The sequence below is a fragment of the Pelecanus crispus genome, chromosome 14 (assembly GCF_030463565.1).
Source record: "Pelecanus crispus isolate bPelCri1 chromosome 14, bPelCri1.pri, whole genome shotgun sequence".
Lineage (NCBI taxonomy): Eukaryota > Metazoa > Chordata > Aves > Pelecaniformes > Pelecanidae > Pelecanus > Pelecanus crispus.
In genome coordinates this window covers 18,529,538-18,557,502 of record NC_134656.1, presented here as the reverse complement: position 1 = coordinate 18,557,502, position 27,965 = coordinate 18,529,538, and the positions used below count along the sequence as shown (strand labels likewise).

At 54.3% G+C, this 27,965-nt stretch overlaps 1 protein-coding gene across 1 annotated transcript; it reads right to left on the bottom strand.

Moving 5' to 3' along the window:
• Positions 1–238: 238 nt before the first annotated feature.
• On the bottom strand, positions 239–27,644 carry LOC104027346 (arf-GAP with SH3 domain, ANK repeat and PH domain-containing protein 1-like). The gene is given in 27 exon segments (XM_075720900.1): positions 239–363; positions 591–713; positions 1,438–1,559; positions 2,507–2,683; positions 3,366–3,480; positions 3,482–3,571; positions 3,706–3,813; positions 4,314–4,381; positions 6,209–6,324; positions 6,668–6,753; positions 7,707–7,884; positions 9,718–9,809; positions 10,460–10,593; positions 10,818–10,981; positions 11,368–11,416; positions 11,893–11,980; positions 12,438–12,507; positions 13,946–14,046; positions 14,265–14,351; positions 15,775–15,850; positions 16,322–16,407; positions 18,287–18,416; positions 18,532–18,581; positions 21,359–21,433; positions 21,895–22,040; positions 22,312–22,384; positions 27,519–27,644. Coding segments are annotated over 27 exon segments (2,805 nt in total). The 3' UTR covers positions 239–288.
• Between the last annotated feature and the right edge of the window lie 321 nt (positions 27,645–27,965).

Genomic DNA, 27,965 nt, shown 5'->3' with positions numbered 1-27,965 from the left:
CTGTTCTGCTCTACCAGCATTTCCATTAGCACCAGCAGAGCAGGGAGCACCACGACACTGCAGCACGGTCAGGGCTGGGCCGGAGCTGGGTATGGGGAAGCAGGGTGGCTCAGTGGTGGTTTTTGTGTGGGGATGTGGCTGGTGCAGGAGTGCATATGTGGAATATGGAGGCTGCTGTGTTCTTTTTCTTTGTCTGGCGGAGGGCTTCTCTGGGACAGCCTGGCAGGAGCTTGGGGAATTGCCTTTTAAGCAGCTGATCAGATCTTCCTTGTTGAATTGGAGCAGCTCCTACTCATTGAGCACATGAACAAAGGAAGCAGGGAAGACACCTTGCCTATGAGGCTGTCCTTCAATCCACCCTTTCTGTGGGGAGAAAAGAGGGAAAAGGAGCAGTGAGCATGGCACAGGGGCATTCAGGGGGATGAGGAACTGGCCCCATAACAGCTGCCTTTGGTTGCCAAGGAAAAGATGGAAGATGGAGAGACAGATGCAGCGCAGGAGATGACAATGGGTGCAACAGAGGCAAGAGATGGATGGAGGGCGGATCATGTGCATCCCAGCGCCCGTCAGCAATACACAGGTTCACTCACCCACCAGTTGCTGTCCTCCTTTTCAGACACCACAATGATCTCGCCTGTGCGGAAAGTCAGCTCATCTTCCCGGTCAGCATCACAGTCATAGAGAGCGCGGACCCTGCGGAGCAGCAGTCTGTTCTGCAAGCAGGAGAGTGCATCGTCAGGCCTCCTCAGCTTTGTCAGACACAAACTAAAATAGCTCTGGTGTCTTGATCCCAAAGCCGCCGGCAAGGATGTGAGGAGCGAGAATGAGAGCCTGGGAGGTTTCCTGTGCAGAGGGAGGGCAGAGGTGGCAGGTCACATGCTGGGAGTTTGGGTGGAACAGGGATGCAGAAGACACCTCCTTCTGCTGGAGCATCCTTCCAGAGGCACCAGCTCCTCTGCCCCAGCACTGCAGCATGTGCGCTTGCACTGTTGGGGGTCCCGGTTGTCTCAGAGCAGCTCTGTGTGAGGAGTCAGTGGCGCTGCTCAGCACAGCCCCGAGACCAAGCAATCCAAGCGAGGTCCCCCTAACAAAAGGGCTCTGCGCCTGTACAGTGTTCTCAGGGAGAAGGGTGTTCCCTGGAGCACGGAGAGGCAGGGCCAGTGTGGACGCTGCACCCTTGTCCATGTCCAAAAACTGCACCCTGACCTGCCAACAACCTGAAATCATAAACAATGCTTCCCACAAAAGGCAGTGGAACTTTATGGGGATTTTGGTAGTGGTCGTGGCACCTAGCAGGGAGATGTCAATGCCAGGGAGTCACAGCAGAAGTGCTGGCAGGAGAAGCTGCTGGGACCAACTACAGCTCAGTTCAAAACCAGAAGTGATAAATATGGGCAGATGTGGGAGCTGAGCTGATCCTAGCCACTGGCCACTTACCAAACTGCTCCTCCGAGGAAGGAGAGGTGGGACATCCCAGGCACGGCCAGAACATGGATCTGGCTCCTGGAGGGATCGGTGTGGGCCAGGCATGCAGAGGGGATCCATGGCTTTCAGGGCACCTATGATGCAATCAGGCTGGTCATCCCCTCCCACCTTAAATCACAGGTGGACAACAGCAGCCACCACTGTCAGGCAACATGGTGCAGCATGGTCTTCCTCCATGGTACAGTGTGGGCAGCAAGCACCCCATCAGTCTGGGAGCTGGAAAGGGGAGGGACTGGGGACAGGGTGGAGAGGGGCAGCAGGGGAAGGGCTGTGGCCAGGAAGCAGAAGGACATAGAATGGAGGCTGGGGTGAGAAGCATGTTACCAGGAGGTGGGAGATGGGCTGTGCAGCTCCAAGGTGCCCCAAGAGCTGCCAGCACCAGGGGAAAGATGCAGCTGCCATGGGTCACGTGCTTGGCACCCTCCATCCCCCCATGCTCCTCATGCTGCTGAGCTCTGCTGGAATGAGGCTGTTTCCTAGAGGCACCTGGAGGCTTCAGCTGGCCAGGCCGCCATCCCAGAGCACCCAAGGGCTGCTCCTGGCAGTGCTCACCCCTTTGGCAAAGGGTTGTGTTGTGCAAGCCACTGCCTCAGCCCCCAGCCTGCCACCCTGCCTGGCGGGGGTGTGTGGGGGCATCTTTCTGCCACAGGGCACCAGTGGAAACAAGTCCACTGCCTGAAAGACGGGGACAGGGTCATTCCCTTCTCCAAATTCAGCAACTCCAACAGCCCAGCAAACTCCAGAACAACCCTGCCCTGGAGGCACTGGTGTCTAACAGCCATGGTGCAGGGAGGGTCCCTCGTGCTTGGCTGTGGGCATGCCATCCAGTGCCACAGCCCCCACAGCTCTCCCAGCCCATGCCCAAGCAAGAGGCCTCGCGGGCCTGATCCACGAATGAGACGTCCAGACAAAGCCACAGCCAACCTGACCTAGTGTGGGTGCTGGCCTGCCGACCTCCGGCAGGTCCTTCCCACCGGCGTGGCCTGGCTCCTTGCCCCTCCCAAGCCTGTCCTTTCATTACCTGGAGCAGGGCTGGTCAGGCTGGGCTGCTCAGGGCTGAGCGGTACCCAAGGCGCTGGCTCCGAGGATGTGCGCTTGTGCTTGATGCTCAGAGGCAGGGGTGGGCCCCTCCTGCTTCTTGTTTCCTCAGCAAAGACAGACGAGCTGGTAAGGAGGGGTGGATATGCCCCCTGGGGAGCTAAACACAGAGCAAGAATGGATCAGGGGTCAGCAGCAAAGCTGGTGCTGAGCAGGGCTCCTGGGGTGAAGCTCCAGGGGAGAATGGGCACAGATGTGTGGGCAGGGATTTTTTTTTTTTCTCTGCTTGCAGGTCTGACTTGAGAAATGCATCAGATTGGAAGCAGAGCTGGGACCAGCAGAGGGGAAGTCAGGCAGGACTTGGTGAGTCTCCCAGAAAGCAGGGCATCTCTTGAGGGTGGGACATGCCATGGGAAGGCTGGGCAAGGATGGCGGGAGCCGGTCTTACTAAGGAGCAGATCTGTGAAGCTGCTGCTGTTTCTGCCGGCAGCTTTGTCTTCCCAGCCCTGTCTCTGGAGACATGCTCCTCTGCCTCTCCCAACAGCAGCAGCATTTGGGAGGGGATGTCGCATCCTAACGGCACCAGCATAGGGGCTCCAAAGGGAAGCATACGCTGCGCTGCTCTTCAAAGCAGGGATCAGTGCTAGGACAAACCAGCCAGCACAAGCCAGCCTTGGTCCCTCAAGGAGCAGAGGACAAGGGTGCCCTAGGGCACCAGACAACCCCTCACACCCTGTCAGGGGTCCAGCTCCCTCCTAGACCACCCTCTGCCAATGGAGCCAGGCTGTAGCAGCGGCAGCTCCCCATGCCAGCCCCTGCAGGACCCTGCTGCCAGCTCTCACCTGACTTTGCCCGCTGGGGCAGGAATGGAGACGCATAGGACGGGACCGGCGGCACGTCCAGGCTGTGGAGGTGGGCAGCTGGCAGGGGGCAGGTGTCCGCCCCCCCCCCCCCAGGGCGCTGCCCCTGCTGCCTCTGGCCTGGGAGCTGCAGCAGGTGGGTGGTAGCAGCTCTGGGGACGGGCAGACCCCCTCTTCTCAGGACCCAGCTGGGAAAGGGATATTTGCGGGTTACACAGAGCAGGTGTGGCTGGACAGGTACAGGAGCACCCGCTCGAGTGCAGTGGGAGCCAGGGCAGCAGCGGCATGTGTGGCCCCAAGCCAGAGCCTGCCAGGACCTCACCTTCTCATCCAGGTCCTCGTCGCTCTCATACATGTCATCTTGGCCCAGCCACCACTCATACTCCACGTGGACGTTGGGGTTGAACTGATTGCTCTGGGCCTGCAGCAGCTGGGGCACAGAGGATCTCCCTGAGGACCCTCCAGCCCTGCCTTGCCCCACCAGCCCCACAGGCAGCTGCTGGCCCCACCTCTGACCACCCATCAGGGCAACATCTGCAAGCTGCGAGCAGTGCTTCCCAGCAGCGAGGGGGTTTTGCGAAGGTCTCCAAACACACAAATCAGGCCATGGCAGAAGCAAGACTTGGACTTGCTGAGGAGATGCGCTTACCCCACACAGCCTCAGTACAGTTCCAGGTCCCCCTGCCCAGGCACGATGTGACCCCTGCCTGGCCTGTCCCAAACCACTCTGCCCTGAGGGACCCCATGTCAGCAGGGCCAGCACCTGCTGGGCCCCTCCACACCTTCCACTGCATCCCACACTGGCACTGGAGGTGCTGAGGGGTGCAGGTGGCTCTGCAGGACACATCCACATGGGTGTGGGTTCCCCGCTGCTCTCTGCCACTGGGATGCACCCCAAAACTGAAGAGGTGATGAGACACAATGTCTTACCAGCTCTTCACACAAGGGATGTCTCATCCTCCTGGCAACATCCAGGGCCGTCTCTCCCGCTTCATTAGCTGTGGGGGAAAAACAGCAGCTTTGAACACCATGAGCCCACCCTGTGTTCAGCAAATTGAAGAGCAGTGCTGCATTCAGGGCATCTGGGGGCAAATAAGCCTAAAAGAAGGGACAGCCTAAACTCAGACCAAAACAAAGGCTCAGGCCATTAAGGGATGGTGCTGGAAAGATGAACAAGAGGGCAGGAGCTGAGGCGCCCAGACAGGGAGAAAAAGGAGCACAAGTCCTGATGACTCACAGGGACGGGATGGGATAGAGGGACAGAAGAGTTCAGTCACTGTCAGAGCCTAAAGGCTACAAAACCAGAGGAAGACTCCATAGCCAGCACCCCTTGTCCTCTGTGTCACCTCAGGGAGCTTTGGGGAGACCCAGTACGTGTGTTCTGACGCCTGGTGGAGACACAGACTGCCTGGACACCCAGGTCCTGGTGCTTGCAAGCAGGGATTTGAGCGCAAGTGTGAACAAGTGACAACTGTTTTACTTCCATTTCACTTCAAACTAAAACCCCTTCCATACCTGAGAGGTCTGAGGGTGGGACCTGTGATGGCGTTGCTGTAACTCTGCAATGTTATTATTTCTGCAAAATCCCTCCTTGCAGAGCTGCAGCACGAGACTGGGGGGGAGAGGTGGACTGTGGGGACTCTGGGGAAGCGGGAGGGTGGGAGAAGGGAACAGCAAGAGGTCGGCACCCTGAGGGACTGCAGGGCATCCCCAGACCAGTGGCAGGGTCTGCACTGTGGACTCAAGATGCTCGAGGTACCAGTGGTAGTCAGTAACGACAGACCAGGCATGGCTGTGCCCGGCATGGCCGAGGCAGTGACAACTTTGGCTACCAAATCACTGTGCAACTGGGGGACATGCACCCAGCTCCTGCCACCCCACCATGGTCTCTCTGCCCTCCAAGGGGCTGCCACCATGCTGTCTGGAGCAGGAAAAGGGAGCATCCCAGGAGGCAAGGCTCAATGCACCTACCAGCTTGGCTGATACCTGATGGTGGAAACATTTGTGCCTTCCCATTTCACCCAGGATCCTAGTTTTAAAGCTCACTTCTGTGTTGTGAAGAGGAGATTCACGGGCAGTATGAATGGCTGGACGTGTGATCTGGGCTCCAGAGCACCAGCACACGCCATCTCTGAACCAGTGCTTCGGCAGCCCTCCCACCTGCTCTCCAGCATTGCACCGCTGGCTTTGAAAATGAGTTAAGTGCCTATTTTGGTTCCTGTTGTGCATGTACTTCATGTGGAAGAGCAGCTCAGGCAGTATTTGCCTTGCTAGGCTCTGCCAGCTCAGTGAGACTCCCCAGCGCAGTCCCACCATAGAGCTGCCAGTCACCTGCCCACCTTGGAGGGGACAAGTGAATTGCGGCAGAGGCATGAGCTCCCTAGGGTCAGCAGCACCCCAGAGCAAGCTGGTTCCTCCCTGGGGAGCAAAGAGGAGCATCCCCTGCTCCGAGCTGGACAGCAAAGCCACTGCTTCTATCCTAGGCTGCCAAGAGCAGGAACCTGTGAGATGTGGTCACTCCACTTGCGGATGGAGTGCACATGTGCACTCCAAAACAGCTTGTGAATGCCTCTGAGCCTGGAGAGCCAACCAAGAGCAGTGTCAGAGGACGGCACCTTGCTGGACATGCAGAGAAGAGCCTGGGGCTGAGGCTGTCACTGCACAGGCAGGGTGCCCACCCAATGCTGTCATCAACCCACCTCTCCCCAGCCGCAGACAAGCACTGCTGAGCACTTTAGCAAGGGTAAGGAGGTGTTTCCAGAGAAAAGCTGAGAAGACACCCCATGTGTGCATGGTTAGCGGGGGGAGGTTCCGTATCCACTCACTGATTGTAATGTTGGCTTTGGCCTTCAGCAGCAGCTTGACACACTCGGGTTTGTTGTGAGAGCAGCAGTAGTGAAGTGGTGTGTTCCCCTCTGCCGTCTGTTTTGCCAGGCTCCCGCTGCAGCAGAGGGTGGATAATGTCAGCACCCCTGGGAAGAGCTGCCGGCCCCAGGCACAGCATACACTGCCCGGTGCTGGCACATGTGTCATTCTTCCCACCTCACCTGAAGAAGAGGTGGTCACCACCACCATCACGCCTCAACCCAGAGGAGATGAGGGAACCCAAGGCCCCTCTGATCTAGGGGTAATTAGCCCAAGCCCAGACCAAGGCACGTTTGCTGGGAGGCCTGCCCTGGTGATTGATTGCTTTTTTTGAGAGCATTTTGGAGAAGATCATCAGTCTTGCACCTTTCATTAGCACAGCTTAGCCATAACAAGCTGACTGGGTGTCATGAGCTTACCTGTTCTGGACAAGAAAATCAACGATATGCAAAGAGGTTCGATCAGACAACACCACTGCCAGGTGGAGAATGGTCTCCCCAGGTTCCTGTAACCAAGAAAAATAGAGCAAGCATGAGACTGTGTCTGCCTGCACCACCACCACAGACAGGAGCACTGTCCTGTAGGGATTGTCCTTATGCATTTAAAATCCCTGAGAGATGAACAGGTTTGACTGTCTCTTCAGAGTCGTGGCCACCAAGGCTGGGGAGAACTTAGTTAACATGTGTAGAGCCATGGCTCATGGCTTCATGAAGAAAAATCAATTGTCCCCTTTTCACATTTAGAAACTGAGGCAGCCAAAGGTGACTTTTCTCCCCAGGCCAGCGGCTGAACTTTGCCGAGTCCACGATCTCACCAGAGCCTCGGGGTGTGCAATGGCTGCTCCCCGCAGAGCTGCTTCTCACTTGCCAGTTTGTCAAGACATCTCAAGACATCCCATACTGATGGTGCTTCTTGCTCACTTCATTGGTCACTCACAGCATTTTGCTCCTTCGCTTTTATTCTGGAAGATACCCTCCGGCATCCTTACTGGCAAAGGGGGTGGCACAGCAGCATGCCCACAGCTCCAAGGGCTTGGGCTGCACTCTCTTCTTGCACTTACAGCAAGGACCCACGCTGTGGTTTGGCAGGAAAAAATGCTGCCCTGATTTTTCAGCCTACAGTGAGATTTGGATGTCCTGAGAAAATCCTCTCAGAAGCTTGTAAGTGAGCCTCAGCTACAAACTGGCTTTTGGAAAGCCTTGGGCTTGTGGTTATGACTTCTGCCCCCCCCAGCACCACCCCCCCCAGAGCACGAGGAGGGCTGTGGGGTCACAGCCAGAAAACATCCCTCTGCCATGATGTTCCTCACGCTGCTCAAGTCTGCCTCCCAGCTCACAGAAAGCACCATTTTCATCAGCAAACTCTGTCCCCTCCTGGGCACAGGGAACTTTATGGACAGGCCGGAGACGTGACGGCAGAGCTGTTTGCCGTATGGGTCCATGGGACGGGTGGCCATACCTGCACGGGTGCCAGCACAGGCTTGCTCAAATCCATGTTCTCCGCATATGCTTGGAGCAAAGAAAATATGTCCTTGTCCTTGACAGCTTCTGGGAGGCTGGAGCACTGAGCAGCAGGGCTCCTCTTGGCATATTTCTTCTCAACATACTTGGAAATGATGAAATTTTTCCTAAAGACCCTGGCAGAGACCAGCCAAATGAGAGTTAGGGGCCACAGAGCGACACAGTGAGCATCCCGGGGCCATCCCCATCCTCTCCTACTGCCCTGGCCACCTTCCCTCTCTCCCCTTCAGACCTGCCCGCCAGTTTAGCACCTTTCCTCTCTCTGTCCCATTCCCCAAATTCCTCTGCAGCAGCATTCATAATAACTCTTAGAAAACACTGTGGTTTTCTTAAAGCTTCCTCTCCACAGTTACATAATTAAATGAGAACTTGACTTTCATGCATTTAAAGTGCAGGCACTGCCATGGCCAGGGGTGAGGACCCCTGCACGCACTGCAGGGAGCCAGAACCAGCTCCCTGTCTTTCCTTCCAGCAGGGATCCCACCGCCTTTATCCAACACCCCACAGTCTTGTGCTGGGAGGCACAGGGAAGGGTCAGTGCTGCTCCCCCTCTCCCGGGCACTCATGCCTTTCCAGACCCCCCCTCCATCACCTCTGCTCTGGGATAAGGAGCCCTGACCCCTCCACCCTTCCTGGGTGGGAGGTGCTCAGGGGTGCACTGGGCATTTATATACAGTCCTGGTGATGTTTTCTACTCTGTTCTTCCCTCCCTCCCCAGCCCTGATCCATCCTTTGCCCTTTGGACCCCTCTGCCCTCACAGTTCAGTACTGGGCTCAGCTCCCTGACTCTGAGAATTAGGGGAAGGAGCAGAAATCTAAAGGACTGGGAAACACCACATGGCATGAACTGGCTGAGAGTATCCATGGGTCAGGAACAGCTTCCAGACAAGGACTGGCTGAGTAAGCTGGGTCTCTACCCCTGGAGAGGTCAAGAACAGCAGAAGTAGTGACCGGCCAGGGGATCTGGGGTGGCCGCAGGTGCCCCAGGGGCGAAGGAGTACTCCAAACAGAAAAGACCATTGAGGAAGAGCTGAATTTCACACAGTTTCAGTTTCCCCAGCATCCAAGTGGAAGGGTGGATCTGGCAACCTTGACCATGCTGTTCCAGTTGTATTTTCCTGCTCTCCCAGATCTCTGCTGCTCTTTCCCTGCCAAGTGCAGTTCCTTATCCACCTATTCACTGCAGGGTAGGTCCACACTGTCTAAACAGTGCCCTTGTCAGGACTTCCAGACCTGTAATGGAACCTGATAGTGCTTGGTCTGCCTGCTCTCCAGTCTCCTGAAAGTCCCCTTGGCCCCTAACGGAAAGCTCCCCAGCTATATGTTTCCCCAAGAGCTCTGCTGCACCCCAGGTTTACAGCACTAAGCCCTGGAGAAACCCCCAGCTATTGCTGGTACCAGCCATGCCACCCCAGCTCTCTCGCCTTCTGCAGAGCCTAGAGGCTTGGGCACTCTGGGATGAAGGACAGGGGTTCCCACATCCTCAGCAGATCTTTGCTCGATGCTGACACTGATCCCACTGACCCTGGGCCCCAGCCACTGGACACAATGAAGTGCTCTGCACTGCACAAGTCCCTGTTCTCTGTCCCGCTCCACCCTGCCCCCCTTCCCTGCCCTGATGACGTGCAGCCAGGGCTGTCCTGCTTGGCAGCTCCACTTCTCTTCTTGCCTTTCCCTTTCCAGCACCGATTCCTCAATCCCTGTCCTGACCTCAAGCCCAATCCTTGAGCTGTCCTGCTGGCTCTTCCACACTCTTCTCTCCTTTATCAAACCTTTCCTGCTGGACTTGGTGAAATTTCATCTAAAGAGAAGTTACAGTCTGGGGAGGAGATCAGGCAGTGCCATGTGGCCGGTCACTGCAGGGAGCACACAGGACCACAGAGCGTGTGCCCCATGGGGGAGGACCCCATATGTAACCCACAAAAACCAGCTCTTGCAGAACAACTCACATGTCACTGTGCACTGTGGGCTTCAAGGAAAAGCTGGGGAGATTTGCTTCCATGATGTTGTTGAAGCCAGAGTTGCTGACATTCCTCGCCAGCTGCAAAACAGCCAAGCTAGAGGTGACATGGGACGTGCAGCAGTTCTACATGCATGGCAGCAAGAGAGGGAGCTCCAGGCTGAGATCCTGACCAGGTATCGAGGGGATGTCGAGGGGTGCCAGGATGTGTGTGCCCAATGGCCAGAGACTCTGTTCTGACTCCTACTGCTGAGATCTCCCAACTCCAGCAGTGCAACCAACCCCTGGGCTTGGATCTGGGCAAACAGTCCCATCCCCTGCCCTGATGCCCACCAGCTGCCAGCAGCTCCCATCACAACCCTACCAAACCCATGAGCACCTGGAGCATCGTGGCCCTAAAACAGCCCATGCAAGGTCTCCAGCCCCCTGCCTGCCCTACACCCTGCTCTACCCCAGTTCAAGCTTGTCCTTGCCCCACAGCTCCCCTGCACCAGGGGACGCAGATGGGGAAAGGGGACTGAGGGAGACGGGTGACCCAGCAACAGCAAAATTACACCCCCCCCGCCTTGAAGATGACAATTCCTGCCACAATAACCACTAAGCCCTGGGAATTACAGGTGGGTATGGGTCAGTTTAACAGATGAAAACCCCACTGAATTAACTTAGTTTCAGGAAGACCGCAGCAGAAGCAGGGGGAGGCTTGAGGACAGAGCACACCAGCAGCATCCTACCAGCAATTCAGAGGTTGCCAACTTGTCCAGAGACAGCGACTGGATGCGGGAGAGATGCACACCCATCTCTCTGTGAATCCCAGAGCACTCAATGCAGATCAGGATGCCCAAGTTAACGGAGAGCCAAGTGGGCTCTGTAGAGACAAGACCACTGAGCTTGTGCGCATCTCCTGCCTCTCCTTCCCCACTGGCCCCCCACAACCCCAGGGCACAAGCTCCACCGCAGGACAGAGGGGAAGTGCAAGACCCCAGATGCCTGTGGGTCTCCAGGAGCTGGATGCTGCGGAGGGCAGGGCAGAGCTCTGCCTGTCCAGGGGGAGGAAGCACGGCAGCCCCACGGCCATGGACTCTCTCTCACCTGGGGCCGAGCAGTCGCAGCACTCCCTGTTCCCAGGCATGCCTCTGACCTCCTTGATGATGGCCTTGGTCAGCTCCTCCTGGCTGCTCTCCTCTCCACCCTGCGCCTTGCTGAAGGCCACGTTCAGCGCCTCCTCCTTGCTATTGCTGAGGACGGACACCCAGCTGCATGGGTAGAAAGTGACTTAGGAGTGGGGTCCTGTGCAGCCACGCTTGGGCTGCAGTGCAAGGAGGGCAGCAGGGCTCATCCCACTGCTGTGGGGCAGATCCTGCTCTACCCCAGCCTGCACAGCAGCCACCACACACAAAGGTCCTGCATGGAACTCCAGCAGAAAACTGGGTGCCAGGAGCCTCCATCAAGCTCCATGTCCTGCTCATGGCCAGCCAGCACCCCCCCACGCCCCCGGAGTGACGGGGACACAGTCAGGATGGGAAGGTCATCAAGCAAAGAAAGGGCTGTGGTGTACTGCTCAATTAGCCAAAGAGCTGGCTCCTCATCGGCAGCCAGAGGAGCATTTTTTGGTCCACAGTGAGGTGCTGGCAGTACTTACGCGACACAGTCCTGCTCATCCTCTGCCAGGAAGTGGTACGTGCGGTTGTCTGAAACACACAGAGCTGATCTCCTCTAGGCACCCCATTCGTCCATCTTGCCTGCCAGGCTCATGGCAGGGCACAACACACCTGAGCTGGGAGTAATCTCCAAGCCGGGCAGCTGGGGTGACAGTCACCACTGTCTCACTCAGCCCCTCCCCAGTGCACCCCAGGAAAAGGGACCTGCTCCTGTACCAGGAACGAGGGATGCTGGTGTTAGCTAAGCTGCAGCCTGGGAACTACGCTTGCATGGTCCCCACACAGCTTGCACTGCCCCACGGCAGTGCTGTCTATCTCACACCCTGTGCGTGCATCACTGCTCCTGAGCAGAGATGCCTCCTGGCACAATTTCCCCAGGGTAACTCCCCCAAGCTGTCCCAAAGCTACAGAGCTTCCCCTCATCCCTGCCCACACTGGGTCTCTGAGTCCAAAGCACTGCTGCCTCTCCAGGCCCTTCCCGGAGGAAGCACAGGGCAGGCACTCACGGGAAACCAGATCGAAGCATTTCTTGTCATCCGTGTTTGGCTTCACCTGGCAGGTCAGTAAATTCAGCTTGGCTGGTGGGCGGTTGAGCTAGAAGCAGAATGAGGAAGCATCAAAGGGCTGCGGTCCAGTGGTGATGAGCACCGCCTGGTTCTGGAGGCAGAGCCACAGATCTGCCTTGTGCCCAGCACTTTGTCTTTGTTTCTGCTCCCAGGAGCAATGCAAGAAATAGCAACATGGACTTTTTCTTTCCCAACAGCTACCCCACACTTGGAGCTAGGTCCCCAGGCTCATGCCCCTCCATACACACAGGCATGCGAGGACCTCCTGTGTTTGTCTAAAGCTCTCTTGGGTTGCAGGGACTTAAGTCTCCACAGAAAGCTTCCTATGCCAGGGCAGCCCAGGAGGGCAAGCAGCAGGCACGAGGGCTCTGATGAGCTCCAGGAAGCCACCGGCGTGCCTGGCAGTGGCAGGCTCTGTGGACCCTGCAGGGGCCGGCAGCAGCTCCCAGGCAGAAGCAGGGCAGAGTGGAAGAAGCCGTTCTTACCATGCTGTGAGAGATGGTCAGGTAGCCATTGCTGATGGTGCATTTCCTCTTCTGCCAGACTTTTCTCAACCTGGAAACAAGCAGAGGGCAGCCGAGAGGACACACACATGGAGGAGTAGATGTGCAATGCAGCACAGCGCTGGCAAACACAAGAGCCATGCAAGGCACAGCACGGGCCTGCAGCTCTCATCAGACATGCTGTCTGGACTGCCACGGATGGGGTCTGTCACTCTTGGTCTGTTTTGGGCTGAGAAGGACCCGTCACATGGCATAAGACAGTCTTGTACAGCCAGGCAGCACAGCTGCTGTGGAGGTGATACAGGTGCAGAGCATCAATCAGGGCAGCAGGACCTGCTAGCAGAGCACGAAGCCCTTTGCAGAAGCCCTCAGCAAACATCCAAGACCATCGCTTCCAAACTGCTCCCAGGCTGGCTTTCCTGTGCCTGCCATTTGGGGCAGACCGTAACACAGGGGAAAAGTGGAAGAGATACACCCAAAAGGGGAGACTGGGAGAGACACTGAACTTCAGTCTGCAGTGAATGAGACTCCCGAGTTCCAGTTCATTGCTTTCTGTCCAGTTTCAGATTTTTCTAGGACACTTCACAGTCCTTTCCAGGTGTGCAAGCCTCCCAGCGCAGGAACCCTGTGATTCCCACCAAGCATGCTCCCATGCACTGGTGGGAGATGAGCCTCTCTCCAAAGACAGTGGAGTGCTTTCCAGGAGCTCAGGGTCTGGCTCCTGGGAGAGGGGCACAGGACGACTGCTGACTCTCTGCCCCCTTTGGCCCATGATGCCATCTCCAAGGCAGAACTGACCTACACTGTGTCTAATTCACCCCACATTTCTGCTCCTTCCCCTAATTCTCAGAGTCAGGGAGCTGAGCCCAGTACTGAACTGTGAGGGCAGAGGGGTCCAAAGGGCAAAGGATGGATCAGGGCTGGGGAGGGAGGGAAGAACAGAGTAGAAAACATCACCAGGACTGTATATAAATGCCCAGTGCACCCCTGAGCACCTCCCACCCAGGAAGGGTGGAGGGGTCAGGGCTCCTTATCCCAGAGCAGAGGTGATGGAGGGGGGGTCTGGAAAGGCATGAGTGCCCGGGAGAGGGGGAGCAGCACTGACCCTTCCCTGTGCCTCCCAGCACAAGACTGTGGGGTGTTGGATAAAGGCGGTGGGATCCCTGCTGGAAGGAAAGACAGGGAGCTGGTTCTGGCTTCCTGCAGTGCGTGCAGGGGTCCTCACCCCCTCTCACAGGGCTTGAGAGGACAGTGGGCAGCTTCATGGGAGAGGAATGTCCTCAGAGCTAAAAGATGGACACAAGCTGCCTGGAGCTCTGTGTTGAAAGCTGTTAGAGGCTGGGACAGTGTCGAGCGCACCTTCATGCGTGTTTGTACTGTTTCTCTGCCTTGTGGCGACCCCAGGGAGAGGAGGTTGGTCTGGGTGAGCCCTGCTCTGGCCCCAGGACACCAAAGCACAATTGAAAGGGGCATGCTGGATCCCAACTTACCCATCACTTTTCTTGAAGAGGGTCCCCGACTTCTCCGTGCCGTACTGCTTGTTTCCTTGCAGCTGGTGCATGTTGTACCCTGCCTGTTTGTTCCCAGGGTCCTGGCAGGAAGAAAGAGCGAGCAGCAAGGCCCTACCCCATCAGTATCGCTGGCAACCAAGAGCATGTCCTCACGGGACTGCCAGGGACCCCGTACTCCCCCAGAGCTCACCAGAAACCCCACAGCTTTCTGCAGCAGCGGGCAGGCACTGTATCAGCAGCTGCCATGCCCTCTACAGGCACCACCCCGCATTCCCTTGCAAGAAGGATCAGACTTCACCTCTTTCTGCTCCAGCTGCAACGCCGCTTTCAGCTGATCCCGAAGAGAGCAGAGCTGCTTCTTCTCCTCGTCCTGCCTGCTCTTCATCTAAAAGGTGCCGGAGCACAGTGAGCCACTCACATGGCAGCAGGAGGCTCCTGCCTCAGCTGCGTCATCCCACTCCTTCTCCCGGGCGCAGCAGAGATGCCCCCACACCACCCTCTGCCCTCGCCACCTCCCCACGTCCGTGGGACACACCAAGCCCCATTCCTACGGTGGGAGGTTGCCTCTCGTCCCCTGCAGTGCCATGGTATGTGGCATGTGCAAGAAGCACTTCAGTGGAAACCTCGTTGAGGGGAGGGGACATGTCCCCAGCACCAGGACTCCTGAAATGCGAGACCACAGGAGGGCAGTCTGCATTTTACTGAGAAAACAGATGTTTGCAGCTCTCCACGGTGTAAAACCAACCAGCAGCTTGAAGGTCACCATGGTGGTTGGGTTTTTTTTCCCTTGGTAGTGTCAGTAATTAAAATAATTAAAAGGCCTCCAAGCCATCAAAAAGTTGATGGACCTTGGCACATGAATGTGGCCCTGAAACAGAGCCTGGGGGTTTGTCTGCATGAGGGATTTGTAAGATGCTGCTTGCTGTGCTTGGTTACCCTGTTCTGGGGTGGCACCTCCCCTCTTTTTGTTATTTACATAATGAATTTTAATATGAATGGTTAGAAATTATTGGAATAAGCAGGGTAACACCCCTAAAGCAGATTAATTTAATCAAAGCAACAGGTGCCCAGAGGAGACCTGCATTACAGGGCCAGGGGATATGAGTACAAGTGAGGCTGACACAGTATCAGGGTGAGGACCATATCCTAAGCCTCTGCAAATCTTGACTTGCAAGGAGGTACGGAAAACGATGAGAAAGCCCAATCAAACTGGACCGGAGGTCTAGAAATAGTAGGAAACCGACATAAACACTCTGCTGCACCTGGAGGACGCCATTCCACCTGGGACAGGAGCGCTCAGACTGTCTCTGAAAGCCTTGCCACTTGGAAAAACTCCTTTCTGTCTCTGGGCTGTGTATGACTGACAGAGCCCAAAGTCAAAAGCTGAAGTTCACAAGGCTTACATGACCTGCCTCTACAGCAAAACAAAGCTCCTGAGGCAATGCATTAAGAGCTTGAGTTGGCAGCAACAGGCATGGAAAGCTAAGAGCACACATGAGAAGTCTGGACGTCTGCAGAGCAGCTAGGGCCTTGGCAGATGAATATGTTAGTGCCTCCTTGGTACCCATGTTTATACTTGTTCTTCCTACTCTGTGTCCTGGGGTATGGCACTAATTTTCCCACTCCCAGTGATGGCTGCATTTAACCCCTCCATGGGCCACTGCACATAAGAAATAATGATTAATAGATGTGAAGAGCTGCAAAAGTCTTCAGTTTACTTCTGCAGAGGAAGAGGAGGCCCTGGGGAAGACATCCCTGCTCTCCAGCCTGCTCCTACTTGTTGCACCCATCTTCAGATGAATACTCACACTCTGCAGCTCCGGGATGAGCTTCTCTGTAAACTTCTTAAGTTTTGCTGTTGTGTTTAAACATTCCTGGAAAAAACTGAGAGGAGAGGCTCATGTAAGGGCATGTCCTGAAATCCTGTTCTTAGCACTGGCTCTGAAGCCTACAGACCCCAGGCTTCCCTGAGCTCCTGCCTCAGAACCCATCATGCCTTCCGCAGGCAGTGCTTTTGCTTCATAGTTGAAAAAAAAAATCTTTTTTAGGAAATGTGTTAGGAAAGATTTGGAGGCAGTTAAATGCAGGGAGAGTGCTCAGCACTCTGTTGTCTTTGCATCCCAGATTTCTGCTTTACAGTGGCTTATGAAAATGCCAGCTAAAGAGAGGAAACACAGCCCGTTGAGATTCTTGCCTCCACTGCCTCTAGGAAAAGAGGACTTTTGGCAAGATGCAGGACAGGCCAAGCTGACTACAGGAACAGAGGTCCTGCAAGTTAAGCCACCCCCAGGTCCCCTCTACAACCAGTGCTTCTGGAGAGAAAGGGCATGCAGGCAGGTTACCAGTCGTTCTTACTTGAACTGTGCGCTGCAGTGCTTGATGTGGTTTTGCAATAGGTCAATCCCTTTCTTGGTTTTGATCTCATTCACTTTGATTAGATACTGAAGGAAAAAGGACACAGGGACTTTATTTGTAGCTTAGAGAGAAATGCCTTTTATGCACTTTTTGATTGCCCCCCTCCCCGTGTGTAGCGGCCCATCCTGGCCATGGGGTGAGAAGATTATGGTAAGCAAGGCCCAGTGCTTTGATCTGGCCAACAGAGTGGTGGACCCACGGTGGTGGCATGGACCCTGGGCTTGCTGGGCTTTACTTATGCAGGGCAAACCCTCAGTTAACACACCCTCAAAGATTCACCATTCGTGGTGCCTTCACTGAAGAACGGCCGGCTTTCCTACAGACATTCATCGCTCATCACTCAAGAGCCAAGTTCCTCCAAGACCCACTAGACTTGATCCATGAACTGCATCACCTCCACCTGACCCTATACCGATGTCAGTGCTGTGAGCCTGCCTGCCTGCCTATGACCTACATGCAGCTGGCATCTCAGCCTGCCTTGAAGACCTTCAGAAGTGAGCTGAAGGTTCAGATTTCCAGCCCAAACTTATCTGCCACCTCGCCCAGCCCATCCTCCACCATAACAACCTCACCCGTGAAAACCAACACTGGCCCTTTCAGTCGGTGGACTGACAATGTTAAACAGTGTTTTGTGCTGCGAAACACGTTGAGTATTTCTCCATGCGTCTCTGGACAACTCCTACACTAGCATCAGCTCTCTTGACATTGCAACTACTGTAAAAACAGCAACCTACAAACAACTATTTCCAGAAGACCCACAGGCCAACATAGTAAATCACCTTCCAAAATACATGTTCAACATGGCCAGCCTCAGACTTCCCTGTATTTAGTCCGAGGGGATTGTTCAAAACACCCTCGATCCATCAGAAGAAGTGTTTCCCAGAAGACACCCCTCTCAGGAACCCGAATGCCACATGTGGACTCACATCAGCACAGAATGAAACTTCCACCTGACCTACTGGCTCTGTTTAAGGATGATGCAGCTCTGCAGCACAATGGCTTCTGACATTTGAAGTAGAACAACAGTTTCACTACAGAAACAGTAGTTATTTCCAAAACATAGTTACAAAGAGCTGGGTATTTTGAATTAAATCAGTATCTTCCTATCTTTTACTCATGCTGTTGCTTGTGACCTGTGGCAGTGGGAGCAGGAAATCCTGTTTGCAGGGGAGTTGGGCTGAGTTTATCCCAATAAGCAGACAGAGGGCTATGGTGGGACCATCTGAGAGGGAGCAGGGACCTCAGTGCCAGCAGCACCCACCATGGGCAGTCAGGAAGAAGCTTGGATCCAAAGCCTTCGTGGGTTTTTTTCCCAAGTTGTTATCTCTACTGCCAGGTTAATATAGGCTCAAGCTTTGGCTAAACTCCTTGATCAGCCCCTGCCTCAGGTTGGCTTGAGTCTACCACAACCCAGGCAGTTCTCCAACTGAGGGAACATGGCCAGGGTCTCGCCAGCCCAACAGACATGACCTGCTGAGCAATGGTCCCTGGGGATCTGCAGCCCACCTCAGTGCTGCTCTCCAGGGGCTGAGCAGAGGGAGCTGCTGGGTGCTGCTGGTGCCCAGGGCAGAGTCCAGGGGACTTCAGCATCCCAGGAAGGCAAAAAGGGACCTGCAATACCCTGTACACAAGCATCACTCACTGACCAGGGACAGAAGATGGCCCCACATGAAAAATCAGTGTGGATTCAGACAAAGAAATGTGCTTTGAAACAATCCCAGTTTGGAGGGCAAGTGAGAAACACCAGCATGAGAGTCACTGCTGATGTCTGCCTGCTCCAGACCAGGCTCTGCTGGGGCTGTGGCACAGTTGCTGTGCACCAATGGAGGGGAAATTCATCCCTTGGATGCCAATTCAGTGACTCTAACACTGCTCCACGCGGCACAGGCTAGTCCCTGTCCTTACCTCACACATGTTCAACTGGAAGGTCCTGCGCTCCTTCTCCATCTCCTCGGCGATCTCCCCCCCGCTCACCTCGCTCCGCACCATTCCGTGCTGCTTTGCCAGCTCGCGCTTCTCCTTCTCGATCTTGGCGCTCAAGGAAAGAGGAGAGACACGTGAAAGTCTCTGTCCAACTGCCTGCTGGCGAAGGCAGACAAAAAAACAGCCTCCAAGTGCAGGCCTCAGGGTGAGGGAGCCTGAAGACTTACAGTTTGCTCTCATAGTCTTTGCAGGCCTTCTCAAAGGGCTTCTTGAACTCCTAGGAAGAGCCAAAGGCACCATTTAATGACTACGACTGGGACAGAGCCTTCCTCATCCTCAGCATACTGCACTCCCACTGGGTCACCCCAGCATAAAGGCCCTTGCAGACCCAGAACATGGCTGTCCACAGGAGTGTCCCTCCCCAGGAAGGTCCTCGCCTCTCCTTGGTGCACAGTGGACAACTGCGCTCACCAGTGAGGTTCACCCATAGGCACATGCTTGCACACACACACACACAAATACGATAGGCTCCAAAACATACGTCACGCATATATATACATCACATAGGTATGTACATAGCAGTACCCAGCTACAACAGCTTTCACAGACTCACAATTTTAAGGGCAGAAGGAATTGCTCAGACATGCACAACCCAGAAAGTACCAACCAGGTTCTCACCTGCTGAAGCCAGAATGTCATGTTTAACCAAAACACCCCTCAGAGAGACATCAGAAACCCACCCAAATGTGGCAACAGCAGCACAATCTGATTCTTCCCCCGTATTCATTTAATGGTGAATCAGTCTTGCTGCTAAAAAGCCATCATTTGTTTCTCGTTTGACTGCGTGATTTTAGCTTCTCTCCAGTGGTTACCATCTTGGTATGTTCATCTGCATTGGTCCATTAAATGCATTTACTCAGATCACCCATGTTCTGCCCTGTTCTCACCACTCACTGCTCTACAAACCTCTGTGTCAAAGGAAGACAGAGTAAATCAGGTAGGAGGGGACTTCAGGAGCACTCTAGTCTAACCTCATGCTCAAGGCAGGGACAGCACTGAATTCAGACCAGGCTTTGTGCAGGCAGATGTTGAAAAACCCAAAGGATGGAGATCCCACAGCCTCTCTGGGTCCCTGTCCAAATGTCTCTCTGCTCCCCGAGGTGAAATTTCTTTATTTATGTCAAGGCAGAACCTTGCTGGGACAGATCTTGCATTTATCCCCATTCTAATGAAAATGTCAAAACAATTCAGGTCAGCCTCTGATTCCTGTCGGATCTCTTCAGCTTAATCATGACTCCTTGTGGGCAGCTGTTTGTTTTTTTTTTTTTTTCTCTCTGCCTGTTTTCTTTGTTTCCAATCTTCTTGACATCATCCTTAACAATGCAAATAGTGGATTTTTTTTCCTTCGTATTTTATATTCTTGTATCACTTCACTTCACACCAGAAGTTCCAGAGCTTGTGCTCTCATTGCACTTTCATGCTCCTGTATAGCACAAGCTTCCAAATGGGTGCCTAAATGCTTGTAATTTGGCAATTGGTCCTTTGGAAGCCCCCAAACCCTGCCACAGTTCCCATCCCTCTTCCTGCAATCCTGTCCAAAACTTTCCCTTCACTTTCCCAGAGGTTCAGCTGTTTGCTCAAGGACACCCACCCCAGTTCTGATACAGCTCAGCTGCAAAACCTTCATCAAGCATCTGAGGAAACTGCAGAGCTGGAAGAAAAAGGTGGGAGAAACTATAGAGTGGAACCATAGAAGATTAAAAAGGTAAAATTACGGAGTTCGGGTTGTTGAAACAGGTTTGTTATTAGCTCAAGGATTCAAGAGGAAAAATAGTATCACAGAAAAATATAAAATCCTAAAAGAAGAAAACACAGGGGGGTTGTCAGAGTATCAGCAGGTCTGGTGGAAGGCGGCAACGGCCAATAGCAAGCATCTGTTGCAGGGAGCAGCAGCACTGTCCCTGCTCCTCCCAAGCTGGTCTGCCCAGCCAGCATGAGTCCTCAGGTGTCTCATCATGGTGCTGAGTGTATTAACGCCAGGCTCATTAAATCCTAACAATTTTGTGTGTGCATCAGTTGATAAATAATTGCTGTACTATTTCAAGTCATGCATACTCTGCTCGCAGAGTCTCTGTGCCCAAAACCACCCAGAGCAGAACGGTGCCAGGTCACAACTGGCAGCAGCTCCACCATGTTCAGTGCAGGCTATGATCAGCAATCCCTCAAGAGTGACCTCGCTCCAGCATCGCAATTAGGATTGGTCCAGCCCCCTCACCCTGAACACTCACCGGCATGGGTGCCGCTATGCAGGCAGAGGCACCCAGGGGCAATCACACAGAGCTGATGGCCTGAGCACAGCCACAGGGACTTAGTGGTAGTAACATGTGTGCAGACTTACCAAGACTGTGATGACCTTCCCATTGGTTAAAAAAAGCAAAAATTAAATATGAGTTTGATGCTTTTCCTAAAATCTACACTGATGAATGCTGTGAAGCGCTCTGATATCTCTACAGTCCTGAAGATCAAATTGTGTGGTCACTTCGCTACTTGCTACTCTGCAGTCCCTAAGAGGTACCTGCAGCTGGTAGACATGCACATGCACGCTCAGATTCACACCAACACGTGTGTGCTCACACACATAAATACAAGAGTCATGTGGGGGTCTTTAGGGGGGGAGTGGACCTCACTGGGAGGTTGTGGGGGAGTTTGTGCACTGATGGCCAGGGAAGATACCAATATTTGGTGCACAACACCCTGATTTTTCTCCACATAGTGAATGCCACCAGATTCCTCCGGATTCAGCCAGATGCCTGCAAACAGGCAGACATCCCAGCTAAGGGGCACCGCTGGCTTGATGCATGGTGGGAGGTGCCAGCCTCAGGAGGGAGGAGGATCTAGCACACAGGAGGTGCAGGCAGACCTGCCCTTCCAACGTATCCCTGCTGGAGGGCAAGACACGAGCCAGGGACGGGACCCCACAGCTGGTACCCGCTCTGTCTCCAGCCACTCACTCACCACCCCCACATCAGAGCAGCCCTTTCAGCCCCTGCTTACCCCTTTGAGCTCTTTCATGTCACCCTTTATTAATGACTCCAGGGAAAAGTTAATGTTGTGGTACAAACTCTGCCACTGGAAAGGAAAGAGAGAGATCACGCTGCTAGCACTGCACCCATGCACCACTCCTTGCACAGAGAAAGCAGAGATGTTTGTGAGCTTGCAGAGGAACCCCTTGAGAAAATAGCCAGCTGAAAGCCTCCATCCTTGGAAATTACCAAGCTGGAAAAAGTCACAGCCAGCCTGACCCAGTGTTGGTGAAAGCCCAGCTTCAAGCAGAATGGTGGACAGGAGACCTCCACAGGCCTCTTCTGAGCTGCCTCAGAGGCTGCACAGGTGGCCCCGGCTGTGCAGACTGTGCCACTGGCTCTGCAACCACATGCCATGGCCTCCTGCCTCCATCTGGGGAAGGGGATGAGCTGGGACCTCCAGGCTGTGGCCCAGAGCCTGCTGCTCTTCCTGGGGACGCCGGCCAGCATCCCCTTGCAAACCAGGGGCCCCACTCTGATGTACATGCAGGGGACAGAGCTGCCTACCAGGCTCCTGACAGCGGTCAGCAGCTCCTGGGAGAAGGCAGCAAAGGTGCTAAAGGCACTGGCCAGCTGGTCCTCGCCCTCCAGCTGGTAGTTGGCTGAGAACTTCTCCTGGGCAGTGATGTGGGCTTCGAGGTGGCTGATAAGGTCTGAGGGAACATGGATGGTCTCCAGTGAGTGCAGGGGGAAGGTCAGGATGAATACCCAACCTCTGCCTCCCTCCTAGGACTCACCATGCCTGGTTCTGCTCACACACCCAAGCCGGCTCCTGTTGCTTCCTGCTGCCCCCATCACTACCACCCAGCTATAGGGACCCCTGAGACCCATATTCCCTGCTGTGGTCAGCCCAACCTGCAGCAAGGACTCCCCTCATCCATCCATCGCTGCCTCCCCTCTCCTGAGGCTCCATTCTGCCCTGACCTTGTCCACAGCTGTGCTCCGCCTTGGCCGCTTTCCTCATCTTCTGCAGCACAGCTCGGTCAGCATCCAAGGCCTAGAAATGCAGAGGAGATGGTCACTGACTACATCCATACACGCATTTCTGTAACCCACAGGGCTTAGCACAAGTCTCAGCATCCCCAAGGTGGACTGTCCTGCCAGCAGACAGGTGATGATCTAGTTAGTGGGAGTAGTCCGTGTATATCTTAAATATCTGCAAGCCTTCCCGTTGTTCTTCTGGAAGAAGTGGTCAAGCATTAAGAGAGAACTGGAAAATATACTAGAAAAAGGAACGTACAGCATTGACAGAAAATGTGGATTTCAGTGGCAAGAGACTGTTAGTTACAAATTATATTTCCATCACTGTCAGTGTCACTCCTGGGCTGAGAGGAGGAGGTGTAGGTGGCTGAGGGGAAATGTTTGGAGGCATCTAAACTCTCTGCCTATGAGAGACTGTGTTACAGGTGTTATTTCATACAAGTACCGCTTGGAAGAGCTCTCATGCAGTCTCTTGTTGGGAGCAGGTTTATTTTCAATACCAGATCAGGTTGGCTGTGCTTTGCTTAGTTGAGCTTTGAAACCCCCCAAGGTCACCTCTCTAGTGACCTCTTGCAGGGCTGCACCACCCTCTGCAGAAGAAACTTTTCCTAATGCCCAGCCTGAACTTCCTGAGCCGTCAAGTGCATGTTGCTGCATGTTATATCATCCGATGGCGCCCAAAAGAGCTTAACAACATTGCCTATAACTGCCCTTGGATGAGTTGTGGTTGCTGTCAGACACCCTCTCTTCACCCAGCTAAATCAGCTCAGCTCTGCCTCTCTGTTACCATCCACTGACCCTCTCTGGTTTCTCCACGTCGCTCCTGACTGGGGACGGTGTTTCACGTGTGACCCATTCACCAGACTGATGTGAGCCCCTGACAGCTCCCACATCAGGCTGGCCCTGCACTCTGAGCATTGTCCTGACGGTGCCAGAGCTCAAAGACAGGGCACAGGCTTTTAAGATCCATAAACACTGATTTGTGGGAGCAAACAGTTTTATAGCAATTTGGGAATACAAAGAACAGCTCAGGGTGGACTTGCAAGCTACAACTAAGGCTATTTAACAGCTGTGTGGGTGGGTGGGTACCACTGTCCTCTGTTGTGCGCCGCATCAGCCAAGCCACGCAGCTGAACTCATGTAGTAGAGGAGAATGTGAGTCAGGCTCTGCATGGGTCAGCACAGTCAAGACTGTGGCATGCACGGATGTCACCATAAACATTTAGCTACCCAAGGAGCAATAGTATGGGAAACTTATCTGCCTGCATGTTTCCAGAGTTCAGTGCACAGGGATGTTGAGAAAGTGAGTTATGGATTTACACCCCAAAACAGGAGTTGCCAGACTTTCTGCTCCCCAGGGAAGAGCTGCCACCCACAACTCTTAGCACCTGCACCTTCTAGTCCAGCCCAGTTTGGAACTGAGGTTTTCCAGTCAAGCCCTCAAATAGAGATTCATGGGGCAATTACCGTAAGACCTCTAGGACCGCAGGACTATGCTCACACCAAGCATTGCAAATCCAGGGAATCCAGTATTATGGTTCAAAGAGATCCCCATGAACCAATGTCAGAAAGGCAGTGGTGGGATAGGGCACCTGAAGCATCTGACCACTGTCCTTTGGCAAAGCTGTCGGAAATGCTCATACCCCCCCATGTTCAGAAAATTACTTTAGGTTAATCCAGGCTAACACATCCCCCTCACAACCACATGGTTATTGTGAGTGCCGCTGCGAGGCGGGCACAGTCCCCTCCTGGGCCACAGCTGCCTGCAGTTGTCTGAGCCATTGCACGTGGGAGTCATCTTGCTAACCTTAGACATCCCTTTGCCCTTCCTCAGGCGAAGCCCTTTTGGCTTAGGTGAAGCTCATCTCTGTTGCAGAGGCTACACCAGGGCAGCTTTCCCAGTTCCAAATGTCTCTCATCTCCTCAACCCTACAGCAGATTTTTAGCCACACAGTCAGACTCAGCCTCTTCCCTTCCTCACCTGCCCTTGTACGTGGCACTGGGAGGGAGCAATTTGGAGTCTGCTGCCACTGAGACCCTGATCTCCAACTTCTTAGTGGCCTCCAGAGCCTCTCTTCCCTTCACTCCCCTCTGCTGCTAGGACCCACCTTGACCAGGATGGCTGTCTCCCTCCCAAAATGTCCCTGGAGCCTGCTTAGGTCCCTTGTGATGCCAGTCATGTTTATACTTCGCTTTTTACCAGAAATTCAGCTCTCCACACACAGATGCTCAGACCACCCACATCCGTGGCCTTCCTTTTCCTTTCTCCTGAGAATCCTCTCCCTGAAGGTGTAACCTCGGTCCACAAGTGACCCATCCCCACCTTCAGGACTGTTCCCTGCCAGGCTCCCACTATGCAGTGAGCCCGGCTCCAAGAGGCAGCACTCCCTCCAAGGACTGTGAAGTGTGTACAAGTACAGTCACTGGCCACAAGGCAAGACATTACATATCTGGCACTTGGCACAGGAAACCCTAAGCTCTCTTCCCTGACTGTACTTTTACCTACATTCATTTGCCTTGCAGGCACAGATCTGGTTCTGCACTCGCTGAGCTGGGTGACTTCCCCTTTGGGGACCTGCCTCCAGTGGTGGAAAACTGGCGGACGTCCTCTCCCTGCAGCTCAGCGCTCCTTCCCTCTGCTGCCCACACCGCTGCCAGGCCCCAGTGCACACCATGCCAGGGCTCTCCTTGCTCAAGGACAGGTTCTTGCTGTGTTTACTGATTTATCTCACACTGGTGCTGCTCTCCATTGCAAGCGTGCGCCTGCTGATGGCTGTTTGCATGCACTAAGACTCTTTGCTGTGCAAAGATCCCCACACCATTGATTAAAGCTGCTGGCTGAACCACTGCAGAAGTCACTGGCACCAGTATTTCTGCCTCTCAGAGGTGAGCCCAAGGAACAGAAGGACCCTGTGGCTCCAGCTCTTCCAGATCTGTTTTCATCCCTGTCTGTGATTTCCTGGGTGCTGGGGTCACAGCACACTTCTCCCTTCTCACTAGTTTTCAAGAGTGCAGAAAAACTTGGATTGAGAGTGACTGTCAGTTCACGTCATCTGATTGTCTGCATAGACATGGCATTAACACGCACAAGACAACCTTGCATGAACCTATACCCCGTGTGGGACTCAGCGGTCTCCAGAAAGACATCCAAGCTGCATTTAAAGAGGATGGAGACCAGGCATTCATTTCACCTTTTGGCCACGCACAGCAGTAGCTCATTATGTCACAGCTGAAATATTGCAACTAATTTCTTTTTTCATTTCAATTTCAGCTTCAGCTCCCAGCTGCTGGCTCTTGCTTGCCCTTCTCCAGCACCGGAGTCTTCCTCCCAGTGAAAGTGCACAGAGGTGGCAGCTGAGCTACTGCACAGGTCAGAAGGAATTAACTCCCAGGTGAGATCCTGGTCAGCTGCACCTGGCTGCATGGTGAAAGCGGGTCAGGCTCAGGGAATGCAGGCAGAGAGGACCTTCCTCTATGACAGGCAGCTCCTGCCAACACCAACACCCAAGCAAGAGCAAGCGGGGACACCCCATGATGTTGGAATTTCTCCTTGCCATCTGCTCAGTCCAGCCCTGATCTGCATGCAAAGATGAAATCATCTCCCTGTGTCCCCTGGCTTACACAAACGCTGCTGCCCAGCCAGTGCAGCTCACACTACCGCTCCCTGCTTTCACTGCAGCAAATCCCCTGCAGTCCGCGCTGGGGATTGCTGCTTCGCAGCCGCAGGAGCATGTCCCTAGTTTTATGTCCACTCTGACATGTGAGTCCCAAGCCAGGAGCTCTGCAGACATGAACAAGATGGGCAGTGTTTCTCTCTAACCACAACTTCCTGATATAACAGCTCTGTTTTAAAGGACTAAAGCTTTAGCTTTGCTTGGGGTGCAAGCGATAGAGTAACAGTTGAAAATTAAGCAACACACGGAAATTGCCCCATGCTCAGAGGCTCCTGAGCAAGTCCTGGCCTCTTGAGGCCTGAGAAGAAAAAAACCTCAGTGACCACCACTGACAAAATGATCTACAGGAGCACAGCTCCCCATCTGCTCCAAGCCTGCAGGCGCTGGAGGACTTCAGGGCAGCACAGCAGTCACAGCCCACAGACAGGCCCTGATAAAGTCCTGGGCACCATCCCCTCATCTGCTGAAACTACACAACAATAGGAGAGGTGACGTGCTGGTGGTGCGGTGCTGGTGGTGCGGTGCTGGGTTGCTCCCAGCACATTCAACAAATCTATCAGGAGGAGGCACTAAGAGGCTCGGAGCCCGCTGGACCACCGTATGGAGAGCCCCACCACAGTGGCAACATCTCATGGATGTTTTCCATGGGGGGTCAGGACCTTTATTTGCCCAGGAACAGGCCAGCATGACAGTTACACTATACTGGCTGTAGTTTTCAGCTAAGTCCCAAGGCAGGTCTGGGTGGGTGGTAGAATGCTCTCACTGGGAAGCCTGGACCCTCCACTGAGCCAGTCTCGCCCTCACGCACGGTCTTCCCAGGGCATTGAGCTCTGCTACTTGCTCCCTCATGTGCCAGCAGCATCCAGCAACCCCTTCCCCTCCTGCACTGTGCCTGATGTTGCCTGTCGGGGTCTTCTGGCTTTTGCCATCAATCAGAAAACAAAGGCATTTGGCCCAAATAAGTTTTGTGTCGGATGCTGTGCTCAGCAGCCAGCTCTCACCCCAGCTCTGTGAATTTTTGGAACCACTCATACATTTGGCCTCCAAACACCCCACATCAGCATATCCCACAGCTTAACTTTGGACAAGTGAGGAAACCATCCTGCCGCTCCCAAGAACTTCCTTCAATTTTTTGGTTTGCTTTTAGTTTGATGTTTGGCCAAAGGGTTCTGTCCTCTCTTTACCGCGTAGTGTGAGCCCGGTACAACGTACAGCCTTCCTGCACAAACCTCTCCCCCTTTGCTCTTGTCCCCACCGACTGACATCTGTCACCTGGCCACCACAACCTGTCACAAGCCTTCACCAAATCTTTGCTTTGAGTGTTTGCAAACACCCAAAGATGCTCACACCACTCTGCTCACAGTGACAAATGGTATGGCAATGCCTGAACCCGCGTGCAGATCCTGCAGGACCACAATGGGGACGCCCCCCCCAACCCCTCGGTGTGCAACCCTGCAGCCCCCCACCCCTGCTCACCTCCTCCAGGCTGTTGACAGTGGTCTTGCAGCGGCCCATGTGGCTGGCGAAGGCAGAGGTGGTGGGCGAGCTGAGGTCCTCCTGCACCTGCCGCACAAAGTCGCACACCGAGATGGGGGCCGCCATGGTATCACGGCAAGGCGGGACCAGAAAGGGGAACTGCTAGCGGGAGCTGCGGTCGCACCGGTGCTGGGGTCACGCTGCTGCCAGCAGCGAGGGCAGGAGGGAGCCCTTTGCCTTGCACACCCACACCCCAAACAGACACACACACCCCCCCCGGAGTGTGCACACACTGACACAAACCCACACACCCAGGCACACAGCAGCATGGCTACAAATCCTGCAGTTATAAGCTGAAATATTTTGAGGAAGCCTGAGGCAGACATACTTTGAGTCACAGGGAGCCCCAGCCTAGGGGTGAGGTGGAAAACACAGCTGAGCATGCCT